The 19235-nt window shown below is 35.2% G+C and overlaps 2 protein-coding genes across 3 annotated transcripts; both read right to left on the bottom strand.

Moving 5' to 3' along the window:
• Positions 1–6382: 6382 nt before the first annotated feature.
• LOC112703185 (cryptochrome-1) lies at positions 6383–11986 on the bottom strand. 2 transcript variants are annotated; one of them, XM_025754521.3, is made up of 5 exons: positions 10911–11986; positions 10130–10348; positions 8611–9317; positions 7239–8041; positions 6383–6862 (listed from the first exon to the last, which is right to left on the bottom strand). In XM_025754521.3, the coding sequence occupies exons 1-5, from the start codon at positions 11224–11226 to the stop codon at positions 6859–6861; spliced, it is 2049 nt and encodes a 682-aa protein (XP_025610306.1). In that variant the 5' UTR covers positions 11227–11986; the 3' UTR covers positions 6383–6858. The 2 variants fall into 2 exon arrangements, with proteins under 2 accessions (XP_025610306.1, XP_025610307.1); XM_025754522.3 differs by lacking the exon at positions 6383–6862 and having other exon boundaries at positions 7235–8041; positions 10911–11858.
• Positions 11987–14016: 2030 nt separating this feature from the next.
• Positions 14017–14334, bottom strand: LOC140174377 (uncharacterized). Its single transcript, XM_072198823.1, has one exon. It carries the CDS (start codon positions 14332–14334, stop codon positions 14017–14019), a length of 318 nt encoding a protein of 105 aa, XP_072054924.1.
• Positions 14335–19235: the final 4901 nt, after the last annotated feature.

Raw genomic sequence — 19235 nt, 5'->3', positions numbered from 1 at the left:
GATATTTGTATTGTCTTTTCTTGTATCTGATTTAAGATATCCACTTTGTGAAAGGTTTATGTTGATTCTATCAGTTTTGATGATGTATTTTGTTAATTATTGAGATGTGTGCCCTAGTGCTACTAGGAAGACTGATTATGTACCCATTATTTTGATAGTAAAAGATTCTACTAGACTAGGTCATGTGAACTTTTTGTCCCTCTTTTGGGGATTTTCCTACGATATAAAATTCTGGTGTTTGATTATTTAATTTCTGCCATTATATTTGCTACTTGTAGTATCTTTGGAGTTACCTATTTAAATTGCACAGGTCGTAAAAAAATTATTTTTGGTGCTTCTTCTGTTAGACAGGTTCTTATTGAACCTCAATTTTTTCAACAAAGTAGTATTCAGAGCTTTGGTTGTTTATTTTTGCGCTGATTAAATGGAGAAAAATACTCATGAGGCAAATATGGTCAAATTGAATTTCAAAAATTACTCGATTTGAAAGACCCTCATAAAAGATATGTTGTATAGAAAGGACTTGTATGATCCTGTGGAGGGGGATAAATCAAAAGGTACTAAATCCGATGCTTAATAGAAGAAGTTGAATCGGAAGACAGTTTCTTTGATTAGGCAATGACTCGATCTTAACTTGTATCTATATGTTGACACCGAAACCAATCCCGAGAAGATGAGAAAAAATTGAAGAAGTTATATGAGAGAAAGAATATGCAAAACAAAACATATTCTTTATTAGGAAGCTTGTTAATATGAGGTATATTCAAGGTAAATCACTGCCAGAGTACTTGAGTATTTTTCAGGAGATGATAAACTAACTGACAAATAATGAAATAACTTTAAATGATGAATTACATGCCTTGTTGTTGTTGAGTTCTTTACATGATAGTTGAAAAGTTTTGATTGTAACACTGATTAATTCAACTCCAAAAAGAAAGTTAACGTTAGCAATGGTTAAAGAGAGCATGTTGAATAAAGAAGCCAGAAGAAGAGAGCGAGGTTTGATTAATGCCTCCTCCCAGTTAGAAGTACTTGTTTCAGAGTTACGGGAGAGAAGTCAAAGTAGAAAACCTCAGTTCTGACAGGTTAGAGAGTCGAAGCAAGTCAAGAGAAAAGTACAAGCTAAAAAAGGAGTTCATTTGTCACCACTGTGAAAAGTCAGGGCATATCAAGATGTATTGTAGGTTCTTGAAAAGAGAACAATAAAAGGGATGAAACAAAGACAAAGGTAAAAATAGTAATAAAGAAACTGTTACTATTATTTATAAAGATGTTCTTATCACATATGATGAAAATTATGTTAATCTTGTCAGTGATAATTCCAGTTGAATTATAGACTCTGGTGCCTTATGTTATGTCACATCGAGGTGTGATTTTTTCACTTCTTATACTGTTGAAAATTTTGGCAAGATCAAATTGAAAGATAAAGGAGTGTGTGATATCATTGGTATGGGTGATATGTGGCTTGAAACTAACATGTGATGCAAGTTGCAGTTGAAAAATGTTAGGCATGCGCCAGATATGCGGTTCAATCTGATTTCAGTGAAAGCATTGGATCAAGAGGGATATTGCGCTTCTTTTGGTAGTGAAAAATGTAAGATTATCAATGGGACTTTCATTATTGCTAAAGAAGACAATAGTCTCACTAATCTTTACTAGTTGCAAGCAAATTTGTGCAAATAAGAGGTAAATGTAGCTAATGATTCCTCTTCTGATTTGTGGCATATGAGTCTTAGTCACTTGAGCGAAAAAAGACTAAGTGTCTTAGCCAAGAAGCACTCACTTTCGAAAATATACAACATTAAATACTTGTACTCATTGTTTTATTAGAAAGTATGCTAGAATATCATTTCATAGTTCTGGACCTTATAGGAAATCACATGTTCTAGATTTAGTTCGCACTGATGTTTGCACTATGGATGTTAAGACACTAGACAGTGCATCATACTTTGTTATTTTTATTGATTATTGTTCTCGAAAAGTGTGGGCTTCTGATTTGAAATCTAAAGGCCAAGTGTTCGGTATCTTCAAACACTTTCATGCAAGTGTTGAAAGAGAAATAGGAAGAAAATTGAAATATGTTTGAACAGATAATGGAAGTGAATACAGAAGTCCATTTGAAGAGTATTTCAAAGGACATGAAATTAAGCTTGGGAAGACAGCTTCTAAGACTCCTCAACATAATGGAGTTGCAAAAAGAATGAATCACACTATCAATGACAGAGTCAGATATATGCTCTTTCATGCAAAGTTGTCTAAATCTTTTTGGGGTGAAGGGATGAGGACTGCAGTAGATCTGATCAACTTTTCTCTAGTTTCACTAAATGGTGATGTTTCAAATAAAATTTGAAGAGGAAAAGATGTCTCCTATAGTCACTTGCGAGTGTTCATCTGTAGGACTTTTGTTCACATTCTAAAAGATGAAAGGTCCAAACTTGATGGAAAGTCAAAGTAGTGTATCTTCAAGGGTTATTGTCACGAATACTTTGGTTACAGATTATGGGATCCAGTGATCAACAAAATAATTAGAAACCGAGATGTAATTTTTTCTTGAAGACCAAACTATTGATGTAAGGTCCCACATTGGTTGGGGAGGGGAACAAAGCGTGCCTTATAAGGGTGTGGATACCTCTCCCTAGCATGACGCGTTTTGACAAGTGAGTGTGGGGGGCTTCCGCTATCATCCCTATCGTCAAAGGCAAAACCGTGAGGCCTTGTGTACCAAAGCGGACAATATCATGCTAGCGAGTGGTCTGGGCTGTTACAGATAGTATCAGAGCCGGAGCCCGAATCGATGTGCCAGCGAGGGTGCTGGGCTCCCTTAGGGGATGGATTGTAAGGTCCCACATCGGTTGGGGAGGGGAACAAAGCATGCCTTATAAGGGTGTGGATACCTCTCCCTAGCATGACGCATTTTGACAAGTGAGTGTGGGGGGCTTCCGCTATCATCCCTATCGTCAAAGGCAAAACCGTGAGGCCTTGTGTGCCAAAGCGGATAATATCGTGCTAGCGGGTGGTCTGGGCAGTTACATTTAAAGATCTTGAGAAGATAGATAAGCCAACAACAATTGTTAGATATTCTGCTGATAATGAACCTGGTCCTTCCACTAGACCTCTTGTTAATGGGGGAGATATACAAGATAATAATGATGGTGATGATTTTCCTGATGAACCTACACCTCAACCAGAGGTGTCAGATGCAGAAGTTTTACTAGATATTGAAGTTCCACTTGAACCATCAGTTGAGCCTAAATTGAGAAGATATACTGGAGAGCATCATCCTTTTCCGAAATACTCTCCTCATGAGTATGTGATGAACACTGAGACTGAAGAACCAGAGAGCTACCAAGAAGCTATGTCTGATGAACATAAAGAAGATTAGTTGAAGGCCATGCAAGAAGAAATGAAGTTCTTGCATGAGAATCATACGTTAGAATTGGTGAAGTTGTCGAGTAGTAAGAGAGCATTCAAGAATAAATGGGTGTTCAAATTGAAAGCGGATGAAAATATCTCACGACCAAGGTACAAAGTTTGGTTCGTTGTGAAAGGCTTTGAGCAGAAGAAAAGTATTGATCTTGAGGAGATTTTTTCCTCCAGTTGTGAAGATGTCCTATATTCAAGTTGTGTTTGGATTAGTGGCTAGTTTGAATTTAGAGGTTGAGCAGATTGATGTGAAGACTGTATTCCTTCACGGTGACATAGATAAAGAAATTTATATGGAACAACGACAAGGTTTTGAAGTTAAAGGAAAGGAGCATCTTGTATGCAAGTTGAAGAAGAGCGTATATGGGCTGAAGCAAGCACCAAGGCAGTGGTACATGAAGTTTGATTCCTTTATAAAAGGTCATAGGTATGGTAAGACTTCTTCTGATTATTGTGTGTATGTTAAGAAATTTTTTAATAGTGATTTTATAATTCTCTTATTTTATGTTGATGACATGTTGACTGTTGGTCATGACGCTAAGAATATTGAAAGTCTTAAGAAAGACTTAAACAAATCCTTTGCTATGAATGATTTGGGTCCTGCAAAGAAAATCCTTAGCATGAGCATCACTGTGACAGGAAGAATGGGAAACTGTGATTGTCGTAGCAGAAGTATATTGAGAAGGTTTTATTAGAGAGGTTTAACAAGAGAAATTTCAAACGTGTTAGTACTCCACTTGCTAGTCATTTCAAGCTGAGTTTGCATCAATGTCCTACAAGTGAGAAAGAAAAAGAAGAAATGAAGAAGATTCCATATGCATTTGTGGTTGGTAGTTTGATATATGCTATTGTTTGTATCAGGCCAGATATTGCTTATGCTGTTGGAGTTTTTAGTCAGTTTCTCTTTAATCCTAGCAAGAAACACTGGCAAGCAGTAAAATGGATTCTTAGATACCTTAATGGTACTTCTAGAGATTTTTATGTTTTGAGAGTGGCCAATGCAACCTGTGTTGGGTGATTACACAGATGCAGATATGGCTGGGGATCTTGATTCAAGGAATTCTACTTCTGGTTATATGATGACTTTTACAAGAGAAGCTGTATTGTGACAATTCCGACTTCAGAAATGTGTTACTTTATCTACTACAGAGGCAGAATATGTTGCTATTGTTGAAGCTTCTAAGGAACTCTTGTGGATGAAGAAATTTCTACAAGAGTTAGGCATCAATAAAGAGAAGCTTGTATCATTTTATGACAGTCAAAGTACTATCCATCTCAGTAAGAATTCAATATTTCATTGTAGATCGAAGCATATAGAGGTGAAGTATCATTAGATACGTCATGCGCTTGAGATGAAGTCATATGCACTTAAGAAGATCTATACTGATAACAATGATCCAGATATAATGACTAAGAGTTTATCTGAAGTTTGATTCTAGCAAAGAGAAAGTGAAATTAGTAGAACAGCCTATTCTCACTTAAGTAAGTGAGAGACAGATTTATTAGTGGATCTCCAACTCAAGTGAGACCCACACTTTAAATAAAAAGGAAAAGAAGTGGCTCAAAGCCATATAAAAGAAAAACAAAAGAGAGAGAGTATTAGTGTCTTCCATATTTTAAAAGAAAGCAAACGAAAACAGAGATGGAGAGAGGGTTTTGGCGTTGAGAAAAGAGAAGAAGAAAAAGGAAAAGGGCAGTTCAATGTTGCGCACATTAAATTGGTAAACTTGTTTCATTTTTTAGGAAATTTTAATATGTTGTTCCTGATGTAGAGATAAACATTATTAGAATATAATTTACTAGTTGTATTGTGTTCTTTTTTGTCTGATTTGAGATACTCACTTCGTGGAGGGTTTATGCTGATTCCATCAGTTTTGATTATATATTTTGTTGATTGTTGAGATGCAATAGTGCTACTAGAAATACTGATTGTGTACCCATTATTTTGATAGTGGAAGATTTTACTGGACCAGATTTAGTGGATTTTTTGTCCATCTTTTGGGGGTTTTTCCACGATAAAAAATCTGGTGTTTGATTATTTAATTTCTACTATTATATTTGCTGCTTGAAGTATTTTTGGAGTTGTCTATTTAATTGCACAACAACAACAACAACAACAACAACAACAACAAAGCCTTGTCCCATTAAGTGGGGTCGGCTACATGAATCAAACGACGTCATTGTGCTCTGTCATGTATCATGTCTACAGAGAGACCGTTTACATGTAGATCTCGTTTGGCCACCTCATGGATGGTCTTCTTAGGTCTTCCTCTGCCTTTTGCCCTTTGTCCATCTTCCATCTCATCCACCCTCTTGACTGGATGTTCTATCGGTCTTCTTCTCACATGTCCAAACCACCTGAGACGCAATTCAACCATCTTCATGCCATGGGGGTTTGGCTATATTTTTATGTTGGTTGCCGAAGACCTAACACAACCCTCCTCCTTTATCCGGGCTTGGGACTGGCTATGTACCACAAGTGTAAAAAGATGAAAAAATTATTTTTTGTGCTTTTACTATTAGACAGATTCTTATTGAACCTTAATTTTTCTAACACAATTTAGCAATGTCTTTTTTGTATTCCTTATAGATAAGTTCTAGCATTTCGGTATCTCTTTTGTATGGTACTTGTAACAAGACTTGTGCAGAGACAGAGATACAGAAATGTATTTGAACATAAAGATAGGAAAACAAAGAGACATAGAGATACAGAAATGTATTTGAACATAGAGATAGGAAACAAACACAATAAGTCCTAAGACAATTTTATGTATTTTTAATCTTTATCTCTATATTTATATTCTAGAATTTAATTTTAATACATTGACGGTGTAGTGAAGTTACATTATGTAATTAGATATACCTGTAAAAATGCTTTACATCGACAATATATCAAAACTAAATGCTATATCCTATCGCATATAAGTTTAGTATGACCTATGGATAAGCTTCATTAATATGAGCACCAAGATAACTGCAATTTCCAGTAGTGCTGAAAAGTGTTATACAGGCCATAATATGTAACCAAGGGAGGGATCATAAAAGTATAATATATCTGGCTTAACTTTTATATAAGAGCAAACTTGAGTTTATTTGAGAGCCAGAGATCCTATTACATCGACTCTTTCTCCCTCACTGCACAAAATATATATTACTATACAAGTAGGATAGGAGCCTACAAATATTGTACACGAAAAGCAAGAGGGACCGCAGACGAAGCTGCATTGTGTATGAATCGAAATTTTCCATACAAATTGAAGGTCAGTCGCTAAACATATGTCGAGACTGGATTATGATGTAGGAAATGAGCAGCATAGTTTGTTTCCAGTGGAAATGAACATGGATTGAGTTCGTCGTCCCTACTTTTCTGGTAAAGAAGATTTGTGAATGCATTTGTCACCTGCGGGGTTCTAATCTGCTTGATTTGGATGCAGATTACCTGCAATCATTTTGTTAATTGTAATAGCATAACAAGAAGGAGGAAACTGGAATAGATTTGATGATTTTCCTAGTAAAAGTGAATAATACTTCAGTTCACTCTTCACATAAGAAGAACCAGAAAGTAAAGAAGAAAAAGAAGAGTTTTATACTTCGGTTTCCAAAATCATAATTCAATTCATTAATAATAATACAAGGTGTTCCAACACATGGATTTGAGTTTACAATAGAATTGAATTCATTACTCTTGCTCAAAATGTTTTCAAACACCTTGTGAATGATTGGAAAATAGGACACATGAATGAAAATGCCTGGCAGGATTTATACATAAGATGATTCTGCAAGTAAAAAGAACTAAGTGCTTTGAGAAATCTCACCCAGTTTGAGGTAGCCGTGTCCAATTCATTAATCTGTGCGACTGAGGATGATTCTGCAAGTATGATGAACTGGCTCCTATTCCACTCTCATCATCTACAAATGGCTCTGCATAACTAGAAGACGGGGGAGACCATACTGGAACTACTCCTCCATCCCTTTCTCTCCTAGTACTACTTGAAGATTCTGCTGTCGAATCTTCAGCCGCATTTCTCAGCCACGCTGTAGTATTATTATGCTGTACTTGTGTGTTTCTATTAACATTCTGCAACACTCCTTGGTTCACCGTCTCTCTTGCATTTTGTTGTGCAGTTGCATTAGTTGGCACTTCAGCTCTGCTTTCTTCTGCCAAGTTTCGAAGAACTGAGGAAGCCTCTTCCTCTTCCACCCTCACCAGGGAAGAAGTCATACTGGGGACCATCTGATCCTCGTAACGCCTAGGACCAACCGGGGGATTGTTCCTAACAGGTTCATGGCTTTCCTCCATCTGTATATCTTCAGGGAAAGCAATGGGGGCCAATTCGGTGGAGTCTCCAAGCCCTTCCTCAACTCCATTTTCGATTGCTGCTCTTGAAGCTGCTTCTAGTTGCCACATTTGTATAAGTGCTTCTTGAAGTCTTGCTTTTGCTGCATCTATTCCCACAATTGGAAGAGGGTAGTTAGAACCAAGTTCGATTCCAGCAGCTTGGAGTACAGATTCAGGTGCATTCCATGGATGATGTATCCATTCAGTTGGCAATCTAGAAAGTTCAGGAAGCCAGCGCCGAACATATTCTCCATTTGGATCAAACTTGTATCCCTCAAACTGGAAAATCCAACAATTGAAATGAGTACACAACTAAGTCACTAGAAATATATCATCTTCAAGAATTTGGCAGCATCATATAAGTCAAAATGCCAATATCAAAGCTTGTTATCACAATCTCAAAATTCAAGCCTATTGCCATAGAAATTGGAGTTACAAGGACATGAATTAAAAAAATTGCAAAAAGAAAGAACAATGGACTATTCAATTTGCAAAGTTGTGAATAATCACATATTTGACCATACATAGGTCACTGGAATGCATGATTAGTCCAAATTTTTCAACAGGGAAGTTTTAGAGGGGGGAAAAAGACATTCTTTTTATGATTATTTTTGTAGTTCACCTTGGAAAACATATCAATGGCAGACAGAAGAATATAAACTTTGTAAACTAAAATCTATACAAATGAAAGAAAGTGTATCTGGATTATGCATAACAAGACATGGATTTCCTTGTAGAGATCCAATATCCAAAAGAATAAGAGACATGGAAACAGATTATCATCCATCCAAATGGCCAATATAAATCTAGATTATGCATCTTCTATACATAAGCAAAGTCTCCTTTACCTGTGGATTATCTATTCGGTCGAATTCACGGCCATCAGGAAGAGTACCAGATATGTACTGCCAACCAAGAGCATCGCTCTCAAGATCTGCATCCAAGAGCGTATCCCAAAAATATTTCATTCCCCATCTCCAAGGAAGCTGCAGAACCTTCACAAAAAAACTGGAAACCACGACACGAATTCGATCATGCAGCCAGCCAGTGGCCCATAGCTCTCTCATGCCAGCATCCACCAAAGGATAGCCTGTCCTGCCTTGTCGCCATGCCTTGAAATGGCTCTCGTTTATAACCCAAGGAAAGAACTTAAGGTGACCAAGAAGAGGCCTTTCATGACTATAAGGGTGGTTGAAACTGATGTACCTTGAATATTCTCTAAGACCAATAGACTTAAGAAACAAATTCACACTTTCTTCACCAGCCTGGTTTCCTTCATTGGCCCAAAGGACTTGCTTGATTCGGACGAGATGGAAAACTTTCTTGACACTCACCTCGCCAAAATGCAAATGTGGGGAGAGGAATGAGGTTGTGGCACTATCGGCCTTCCTGCGATTCTTTGCATACTCAATCAGGGGGCCGTTTATAAATGCTGTTAAGGCCTTATCAGCATTGCTCCACCCTGGTGACCATGCTCGTGCAAGAAGTGCATTGCTTGCTTTCTCGGATTCATCTTCAAACACCAGTGTATCACCCTGACACCTTGATACATCTCCTGAAAAGACCGAAAGAGTTGTATTTAGCACGTGAATATCAGTATCTAGACAAACGTGCATTGCATATGATGCTTTTATTTATTTATTTTCTTTCTAGTGTAAAAAGAACAATCTTTCCTTTTTTATTGAAAAATACTTTTGACCATAGCATGACCCATCAAAGTTTTTGCAGAATAAGCCAATTTTGATATCAGTAGCTAGAATTCAACACCTCTATAAGAATATATTGAAATAAAATAACCATCATTGAACAAGCATATTTTGATGCCTATTAGTTTGGTTTAGTTTACACTTTTTCCCCATAAAAGGCCACAACTATCCTCTGCAGGAAGAGTTCCAGTATGAGCTGGAAACATCCACATCATAGTGGGACTAACTCTTCAAGTGGAGAATGTTTCCATCAACATGACGAACCTAAGAGGCTAAGACCTCTTAAGGGGAATCAAGCATCTAACACTTGAACCAACTCCATTTTGAGGATGCTTTTGAATTCAGCTTTGATGCACCGTCAATTTAAAAAGAAAAATCCAAAAATGTAATTACGTATTGCCATGTTAACAAAAAAATTTTAGCTTGCTCACCCATCACCTTAAAAAAGTAGTTAAGTATATATAGCTCCTAGTTCAAACAATAGTTATACGAAATGCAATACGGTACGCACATGTAAAATATGTTATGTGGGAAGTATACCCAGGACGCTGCAATATACAAATGAATTGTGAATTGGTGGGCGAACTGGCATGCAATATGCACCTAATCAGTGAATTCATATAACTGTGAGTTTCAATGGTGAGAGAGAGAAAAGGTAGACCTGGAATAATCCTTTTAGGTGGGAGAAGAGGTGCTTGTGGGTCATAAGGCATGCTAAGGCATCTTTCCCAAAAAGCAGAAAAAGTTGTGAATGGTTGGCCATTGGAATCATTGACATCCCACGGCTCATATAACAAATCGGAATTGAAGGAACGAACGGTTATGCCTTGTGCAGTCAGAACCTCCTTTGCTCTGTGATCCCTGATAAGTGACAATGGATCTGCAAACAACCACACAAATTTGCCAAAAAATAAATAAATAAATGAACATTTAGACAAAGTTCTTTTTTCCACCCTGTCCTATAATATATTATTATTTCGGTTTGCAAACACAAAACGATGAATTCAGGTAACGTATCATCATGAAGCTGAAACAGAGATTATGAAAAAGAACCACAAAAGATAAATAGCTATCACAGATGAACATGATAAAGCATCTTATATGATTCATTAAGAAACGATATGGACTCATAAATACCAAAAAAGTAATGTCGCGTTTCCTAAATTGCTGCCATACCATAAAAAGTAAAAGACAACTTAAGCAAATAATAAACTATTCGAATTGATACAAACAAGAATCCTATAATATTGCATATGTTGTTTCATTACTAAACTTATCAAAATCCTTTGCATCATATATATGCAGTAGAGCATAAATTGATAGAACTTACTCAAATTTAAAATAGTAAAATAGTAGAACCGATTCAAGAAACTAAACTTATAAAGTCAGTAAAAGTTCACAAAAAGTTTGATAACCATTAAAAGGAAGAATAGATAAGTTACCATATAAATGGTTAAAGAAGAGTTGAGTAGCTCCAGTGGACTTAACAACATCCAAAAGAGAAGAAACACTATCAGTGGATCTTTTAGTGATGAGAGGGGTACCAAGGCTTCTAAGAGAAGAATCAAGGTGAGCCAAGCTGTTCTTTAACCACCACCTTGATACCCTTCCGGGGTAGTATTGTCCTTCTTCCTCAGGGGCATATACGAACACAGCAACTACTGCTCCAGCTCTAACACCTGCAGCTAGTGCTGGGTTATCCTCTACCCTCAGATCTCTCCTGAACCACACTATGCTGCAACCACCACCCCCTGACATAATTTCCTAAATTACCCCTACCACTATACACACTATACTATATGCTATCCTATCCTATACTATATATGTACCAGATCTCTTAACCATGCCAATTACCGAGAAATAAATGCTGTTTAGCTTTTTTCTTTCTCTCTTTCTGCTTCCTTTTATTTTTAGTTCCTTTCTAAGCAAAAAGAGGTAAAAGAAAAAAAGAAAAAAAAGAAAAAGCAGAGTTTGATATTTGAGCCTTGCCACTTATCTTCTTTCTTTACTTGTTTCTCTCCAACACTTTGGGGGGTGGACAATCTTTGGAAGAAAAATTCTCCAATTATCTTTGGGGTTCTTTTACCCAAGTTGCAACATGGGGAAGATGATGAGAGACACTGAGAAAGGTCCAAGGAGAGAGAGAGAGAGAGAGAGAGATAAAATAGAATGAAGAGCAATTGAAGAGGATTGGTTAACTGAGTGGGGATACAATGAATGGAATTGATAGACAAACTGCAGCCACAACTTTTTTTTTCTTTTCTTTCTATTTATTTATTTATTAATTTTTTCCTGTTTGTGTATTTTACTTACAATTCAGGCTTTTTTTTCCCTTTTTTATTTTTCTCTCTCTGTATTATCCTATGGAATGGAACAAAACAAACAAACTCACATCCACGTCTCTAGTTACTTCTGTTCATATACTTCTATACAATTTGACATGGATGGAGAATCAAGAAATGATAGATTAAAAATCATAATGTATTATCTTTTTTTTTTTTAAACTTAGCTCGCACCAGCATTTTCCGGGTACCATGCACATTATCTTCCGCTCCTACTGTTGTAACTTCCTTCCTATCTCTGGTGTTCATGTAATGTTTGTAGTTAGTGCATATAAAATATAAAATTTAAAATTGTTGCACCCTAGTTAAGAAAAATAAAATAAATTAATGTTTCCCAAAATAGCACGTACAGATTTGATCACTGAGAGTATCGGTTTCTCAGTTTCTCACTTTCTCTTACTATTAATGAAATTGTAAATGGAAAAGTATAGGGTACCAACATATTATTTGCCAACTTCTGCCAACTCTTATTTATATTTGTGTTTCATGGAAGTGTGTTCGTAGATGTGTCTAATAATTAATATATTTTAAATACATATATAAAGAGACACATCCAAAAAATATATCTATAAAGACACTTCTATTAAACACAGTTATAAAAAAAGATATTTTTATTAGACACATCCATGAACACACTTCCATGAAATACAATTATAAATAAGAGTTGGCAGAAGTTGGCAGATATGCTGTTGGTAACGTAGTGGAACCGATTGCAAATCTATGCACCCAAAGATTTAAAGAAAATAAAATCTCTCTCATTAGCCTATTTTCTTTCCTAATAATGCTATACATCCAAATCTTTTTATGAATTAAGTCCAACAAAATTAAATAATAAGATTTAAAATAATGCTAATTATAACTAATTTTTGTTATGTTAAATCAATTTAGTTGAATTTGATTAACAAAAAGACTTGCATGTGTAGCATTATTCTTTTTTCTTTCTAAATAATTAAACCAACAATGAAACATAACTTAAAGAATTTTGGTTGCATGCAGTGTGTTTAGTATATCGTTGGTGCTTATTTTAGAGGAAAGTATTTTTTTTTTGTATTATAATGAAAAATATTAGGAGTTGATATTTTTTTTAGAGAAAGTTTAGGAATAAGTATTTTTATTAAAATTTGGCCAGCACTTAATTAGTAAAAGAAAAGTGAGTAATCTCACACTATTGAATGAAATCTCACACAATTAAAAACATTAATGATGGCTAATTAATGGCTACAAATTACAAAATTTAGTGGTCTCCTAACACTCCTCTTTTTTTTATTCATATTAGTAAATATTTTAGGTTAATATTTTATTTTTCTACTATATAATTTTGGTTTAGAATTTAGTTTTAGTATCTAAAGTTGGTCAAGCGACCAAAAATGATACATTTTATTGATCGCATATTATTTTTCTAACACAATGCTTTGTTGATTTGTTATAAGAATAAGTTTTTTATAATTAAATTTAATTAAGTTGGTCTAATACTTTTTAGTATTAGTGTTAAACATGTGCGATGCACGATCTTACATTTAAATTTGACATGATAAATCGAAAATAATATTTTATAATCGTAAATTTCTCGAGTTTGGTATAACACTCTCATCGTCCTTATATAATAAACGTACTGAACATGCTGTTTTATCTTTATTCAAAGTAAAATACAAATGGAACAATTTGAAGTTTATAATATTCTTAAACTATAAGGAAGAGATATGAAAAAATAAGAACATATATAACTGTAATAGTAACATGTCAAATTTATACTAAATTTTATATCAAAAGGCTATCTTACTAACCTCATTAGAAAAGCAATTGGCATATGATGTTGTGCTCTCTGTTACACATTTTATATCAAGTCTGAAAGCAGAGTTATAGATAAATTAGTTATATCTACAGTAAATATTTGTACAAAAGTATAAATCACAACATGTTATTAAAATGAAAATAATATTTTTCTTACCTAAATATTATTAAAAACTTCTTTAAACATGACATTTGTTGTTGATGACTTTGGAATGCCGTCCTCGTCCAGAATTAGAACCTTGAGGCCATTGCGACTCTTAACTATTGACAAAGTAACGTAAAGTTGTCCATGGGTGAACACTAATTTTGGCAAGTAAAGCCCTACATATGATAATGATTGACCCTGACTCTTATTAATGGTCATTGCAAAGCACACTGTTAATAGAAATTATCTCCATTGAAACTTAAATGACAATCATGAATCTGAAAAGATCAAGTTCATTCTTGGAATGTACACTTTGTCGCCAATATTTCTATCGGTCACTACTGTCGCTCCAATTTTATTGTTGCCAAGTTCCTTAACTATTAACCTTGTCCCGTTGCATAAACCTGAAGTCTGGTCTATGTTTCGCAGTAGCATTATAGCAACTCCTGACTTCAAAGTCAATTTGTGATTGGGTAGTTCCAAATATTTGATATCATTTAAGAACTCTGGTGCGAGCCACTCTTGTTGTATATCTTCATTCTCATCAGCTTGACATGTTATGTCAGAACTTATATACTCCTTTTCCATCATTAGGAAGATTGTCAAGAAAAAATCGTTTACTTTCTCGACACTCTCAAGCGTGGTGGAAGAATTGTCCTACTCTAGAAATACCTATAATCTGACATATTTTGCAACAAATCTAGATATGCAAAGTCTATCGAATGAGAGAGAGGTTTATCAGCAGTTGTAATCAGCCGATAATCTAGAATTCAACTTCTGACTCATCACCAACGGCAGAACCAATATTTCTATTTCCAATATCAAGTATCCAATTAACAAATCTCTTCATTTCACTATCATGTTGATATGAAGAAGACATTAGAAGCCTCATATTTGTATGCAGATTCAGAACCTTATAGAACGACCACTGATGGAATGAGTTAATAGCTGATGACAATATATTGTGTCTACTCCCTTTCAAAATCATCGGAAGTATCTGTCTAAAATCACCTCCTAGAACGACAACCTTACCACCAAATGGTTGATGTGTCTTATATTGATCAATAAATGACATAAGATCCCTAAGTGTCTGATCAAGTGCTTCAAAGCACATTTTATTGAGTATTGGAGCTTGATCCTAAATTATTAAGCTACTTTGGATGAGCAGATCAGCCTTCAAATTTCCATGCTTGATGTTGCAAGTAGATTCATTAGTAATTATAATGGGTATTGAAAACCTAGAATGAGCCGTTCTACCACCAGGTAGGAGTAAAGATGCAATTCCACTAGATATGACATTTAAAACAATCTTTTCTCTAGACCAAATAAAAGAAAAAATCCATTCTAAATAACTATCTTACCACACCCACCATGCCCATTAATGAAGTAAAAAATACCAGAGTTTGTAATAACAGCATTGAGTATCTCATCGAATACTAACCTTTACTCATGAGTCATCTTTTGTTCTGTATATAAGTTTGTATGAGTCAACTCATTTGTGTCATATGCTAACTCATCCTCTATTAGCTTATTCTAAAAAAAGGAAAACATCAGACATCTTAAGATATGACATTGATTGATAGTCTCTTAAAGATCTTGCATTGTTATTGAGTATTCTTTCAATCTCAATAAGGCTGAGGTTTTTCAATTCGTCATCAGTCATGTTTAGTCCTAGGAAAAGCACATGATGGTTTTATGAAATATTTAATAAGTAATCTAAAATAAACCATTAATATTATTAATAAAAATAAAAGTAATAAGAGAATACAATCTTGATATTAAAAAAAAGACATACAAAATACCTTAGTTTTTCAATGCTTTTCTCCTCTCATATAGTATCCCATCAGCTAATAATGTCCAAGTTACATTTCAAACATGCTCTGGTTTGCTAATGCTATTAGATATCAATAGCATTACAAATAATTTTCTCAATTGATGACCAGATGCACGTTCAGCTACCTCATTAATAGCTGCAATGAATTTCCTATCATCATACAGTAGTCCCATGGAATAACAAGCATCTTGGAAGCTAGAATATTGATAAGAGAATTATTGTATATTTTAGAATCAATCAAAACAAGAACCAATTCATTAGTAGCATAGTTCAAACCAACAATGAATCCTTATAATCAAATGTTAATTCAAAAGATGTCACAATCAACACAAAATAATAGGGAGTTTTAAATCCCGGGTCGTCTTCCCTAGGAGTTGCAATGAAATGTACATTTATTGGCTATGAGCATGGTTTTGAAAACCGAACCGGACAGGCCGGTTCAACCAGAATAACCAAAAACCGATCACTTATCCGGTCCAGGTAACGTTAAAAATCACCTAGCAAAAAATCGGTGAAAAAACCGGTCGAATCGGCAGTTAACCAGTGAACCGACAAAACAGGTCGGTTATTTAGATATTTTCCGGTTTGGTGCACCCTCTAAAACAACGCGCGTTTTGACCTTTATTAAAAATAATAAAAAAAAAACTAAATGGCCAAAAGCCTAAACGCAGCCCAGTCCTCCCTTTCCTCTCCCATCTGAATCTTTGAACTTTGAAATTGAAACATCAAAGAACCCTAGCCCTCAACCCCCAGCCCCCAGCCCCGTAACCTCACAGCTACCGCAGCCACCGCAGCCCCGTAACCCCCACAGCCCCCACATTCCCCTTCTCCGTCGTCGTCCTCTTCCCTTCGTTGCGTGTCTCAACCCAGTCTCTCTTCACTGCGTGCACCGCCGCTACTTCTTCTCCCCTTGCTGTCGGTCGTCGCTGCTCAGCTCCTCGCCGTGGGTCGTTGCTGTTCCGCTCCTCGCCATGCATCATTTCTGCTTCTCTGCCTTCTCGCCAGTCTTGCTGGGTGGTCTCTACTTCTCTGCTCCTCACTCTTCATAAGAAAATAGTTAATTAGCAAGAGTGGCTGACGGTTTGTCAATTTCTTGAGTTGTTGGGTGTTCAGCTAACTGGTGGTGATAGGTAGCTAGAAGAGGGTAAGTGGGTAAGGTAGCAATTCATTGTTACAATTCTTCAAAGCATTTCTCCGCAAAGCATTTCTCTATTAGCACAATGACTCCGACCAATTATTGATTATTGGTAATTTTCTGAGTTATTTTTGTGCTATTTTTTCAAATTCTGAGTTAATTTACTAGTTATTAGCTTGTTGCTGAGTGAAATTAGTTAAATTTAAAATCTTGGTTTGTTATATTGATTCTGATTTCTGAGTTTTTGGTTGCTGATTTTTTCTAATTCTTCTAATTATCAGTTGTTGATGGTACTTTATTGGGAATGAATATGTCATTATATAACTGAGATACTTGTGCTCTTCAACTGGTTCTAGCTCTGATTTGATGCTGAAAGAAGAGTTTTCAGTTGAAATCCCGGATAAAAAAACTGATAAGCTTGCTTGCCGTGTCAATGTTGCGAAATACATAGCTAAAACTTCGCTTTATTATTCTTTTGTTGATTTATGCTCTTTTGGTTGCGCTGGAATTACAAAAAGGATGTTGCTGGTTAACATTTTTTATTTTGTTAATTATATGAATTGATGGCTTGATGCAGAGTTTTTCTTTTCAATTTTTTTTATTTTGTTAATTATATGAATTAATCATGCTGTAATTCTGAATTTGATATAAGTTCAATGTTGGAACTTTGGATTTTGAATTTTGTTATATTGAGTTTTGTCATATAAGTTTAATTGTGTTATATTAAATTTTACTGAATATAATTCTGGATTTTGAATGCTGTATGAATTGATATAATCTTCTTGGATTTTGGATTGCTGTCATTCTTAATTGTTGTATGTAATTTGTAATTTGGATTTTTAGATTTTGGATTCGGATCCACTTATTAAGCCATGGCAAATCCCTCACCCGATTCAATCAATGATGACATTTGTAGACATATTCATGGGTTGAACTGCATATTTTTTCTTTTGTTAATCTCATTACATGTTGTATTGTGTTGTGTTCTTTCTTACTGGCATAAAGTCACTCTTGTTATATGGTGGAAATGTCTAGAATGAGGTAATTGTTAAGAATGTAGTTTATAGAATTTTTTATTTTTATTAGTACTATTTACATCTAAATAATAGAGGAACTTTGTATTAATCACTATGAATAAATTATCTCTATTAGTATTTTTATTGAGCATGATTTAGAAATTATTAAATTTAAATATTTAAAATTGTATATTAAATTTTAATAATTTTATTTAATATTTAATTAAATTGGTTGAACCCCGGTCGAACCAATGAACCAGTGAACCAGTCACTTCACTGGTTCATTGACCGGTCCGGTTCTCATAACTATGGCTATGAGAAAGCATGGGGGATTGGGTGATAGAAATTGGCAAGAAATTAAAAGTCAAGAAGGTAACTTAACATGCAAGAAATTAAATGAGGCAAGTAAAGGCAATGAAAATAGAATTTAAATACTAAAAGAGCTCTTGGTGAGGATTGGGTAACTAGGGCTTGCTATCCTAGTAGTGGACCACAAACATGGTAATTATGTGTGAATTAATCCCAATTAGTCAATCATACATCGAGGATAAGTCAAAAGGGAATAATTAACCTCAATCCACAAGTCCTAGCCAACTCACTAATTAACTTAGTGAAAGGCTAGCGTTAGTGGAAACCAAGTTAATTAACAACCCTCACACAATGTGGAATGGACATCCACCACTCAAGTTCACCTAAACCACACAAGTTCCCAACCAAGAGTATAGAAAACTAGGCTAAAACCCAAGCAAGCATTTTATCAAATACTTGGTGGGTATGAAAAGAAAACATGATAAAATGACAAGAAATAATAAATGCTACAACTACCAAGCATGGAAAATAAAGATAGCAATTCAACAAAGCAATAAATGACATGAAACAAAAAATTGCATTAAATGTAAATTAAAGTGACAAGAGTGCAAATACATAAAAGTGGCAAAAATAGAGAAAGTGACAAGATAAAGCAATAAAATTAAGACAATAAAACAAGGAAAGGTAAAAGAAACTAGATTAAAACATGAATTAAACATAAAAATTACAAGAAAATTAAACTAAAAACCCTAGGTTCTAGAGAGAGGGGGGAGCTTCTCTCTCTAGAAAATGAACTACATTATGCTAAACTAAACCCTAATTGCTCCCCCCTTTCACATGGAGTGAGGCTTTGTCTAATATAGGAAGAATCAGCTTCAGAAGGTCCAAAAATTGGGCTCTGGAGGCCCAAAAATCACTCCCAGCGATTTCCATTAAATGAGTCACGCGCTGGGACCTGTGCGTATGCACAGATGTGTGTGTACGCACACTTGCTGATTTTCTTCTTGTGCGTACGCACTGTGGGTCGTGCGTATGCACACATGGTTTTGTGGCTCTTGTGCATACACAGAGGTGGTTGTGCGTACGCACACTCCAATGTGTGCTTCTCCTTTGCTTTCTTCATGCTTTCTCCCTTTGTACATGCTTCCTTTCACTTTTGCCTTGCCAAACTTGCCTCTAGGACCTAAAATCACTC

Source organism: Arachis hypogaea, chromosome 7, assembly GCF_003086295.3.
Source record: "Arachis hypogaea cultivar Tifrunner chromosome 7, arahy.Tifrunner.gnm2.J5K5, whole genome shotgun sequence".
Taxonomy (NCBI): Eukaryota; Viridiplantae; Streptophyta; class Magnoliopsida; order Fabales; family Fabaceae; genus Arachis; species Arachis hypogaea.
This window is presented reverse-complemented; position numbering and strand designations above follow the sequence as displayed.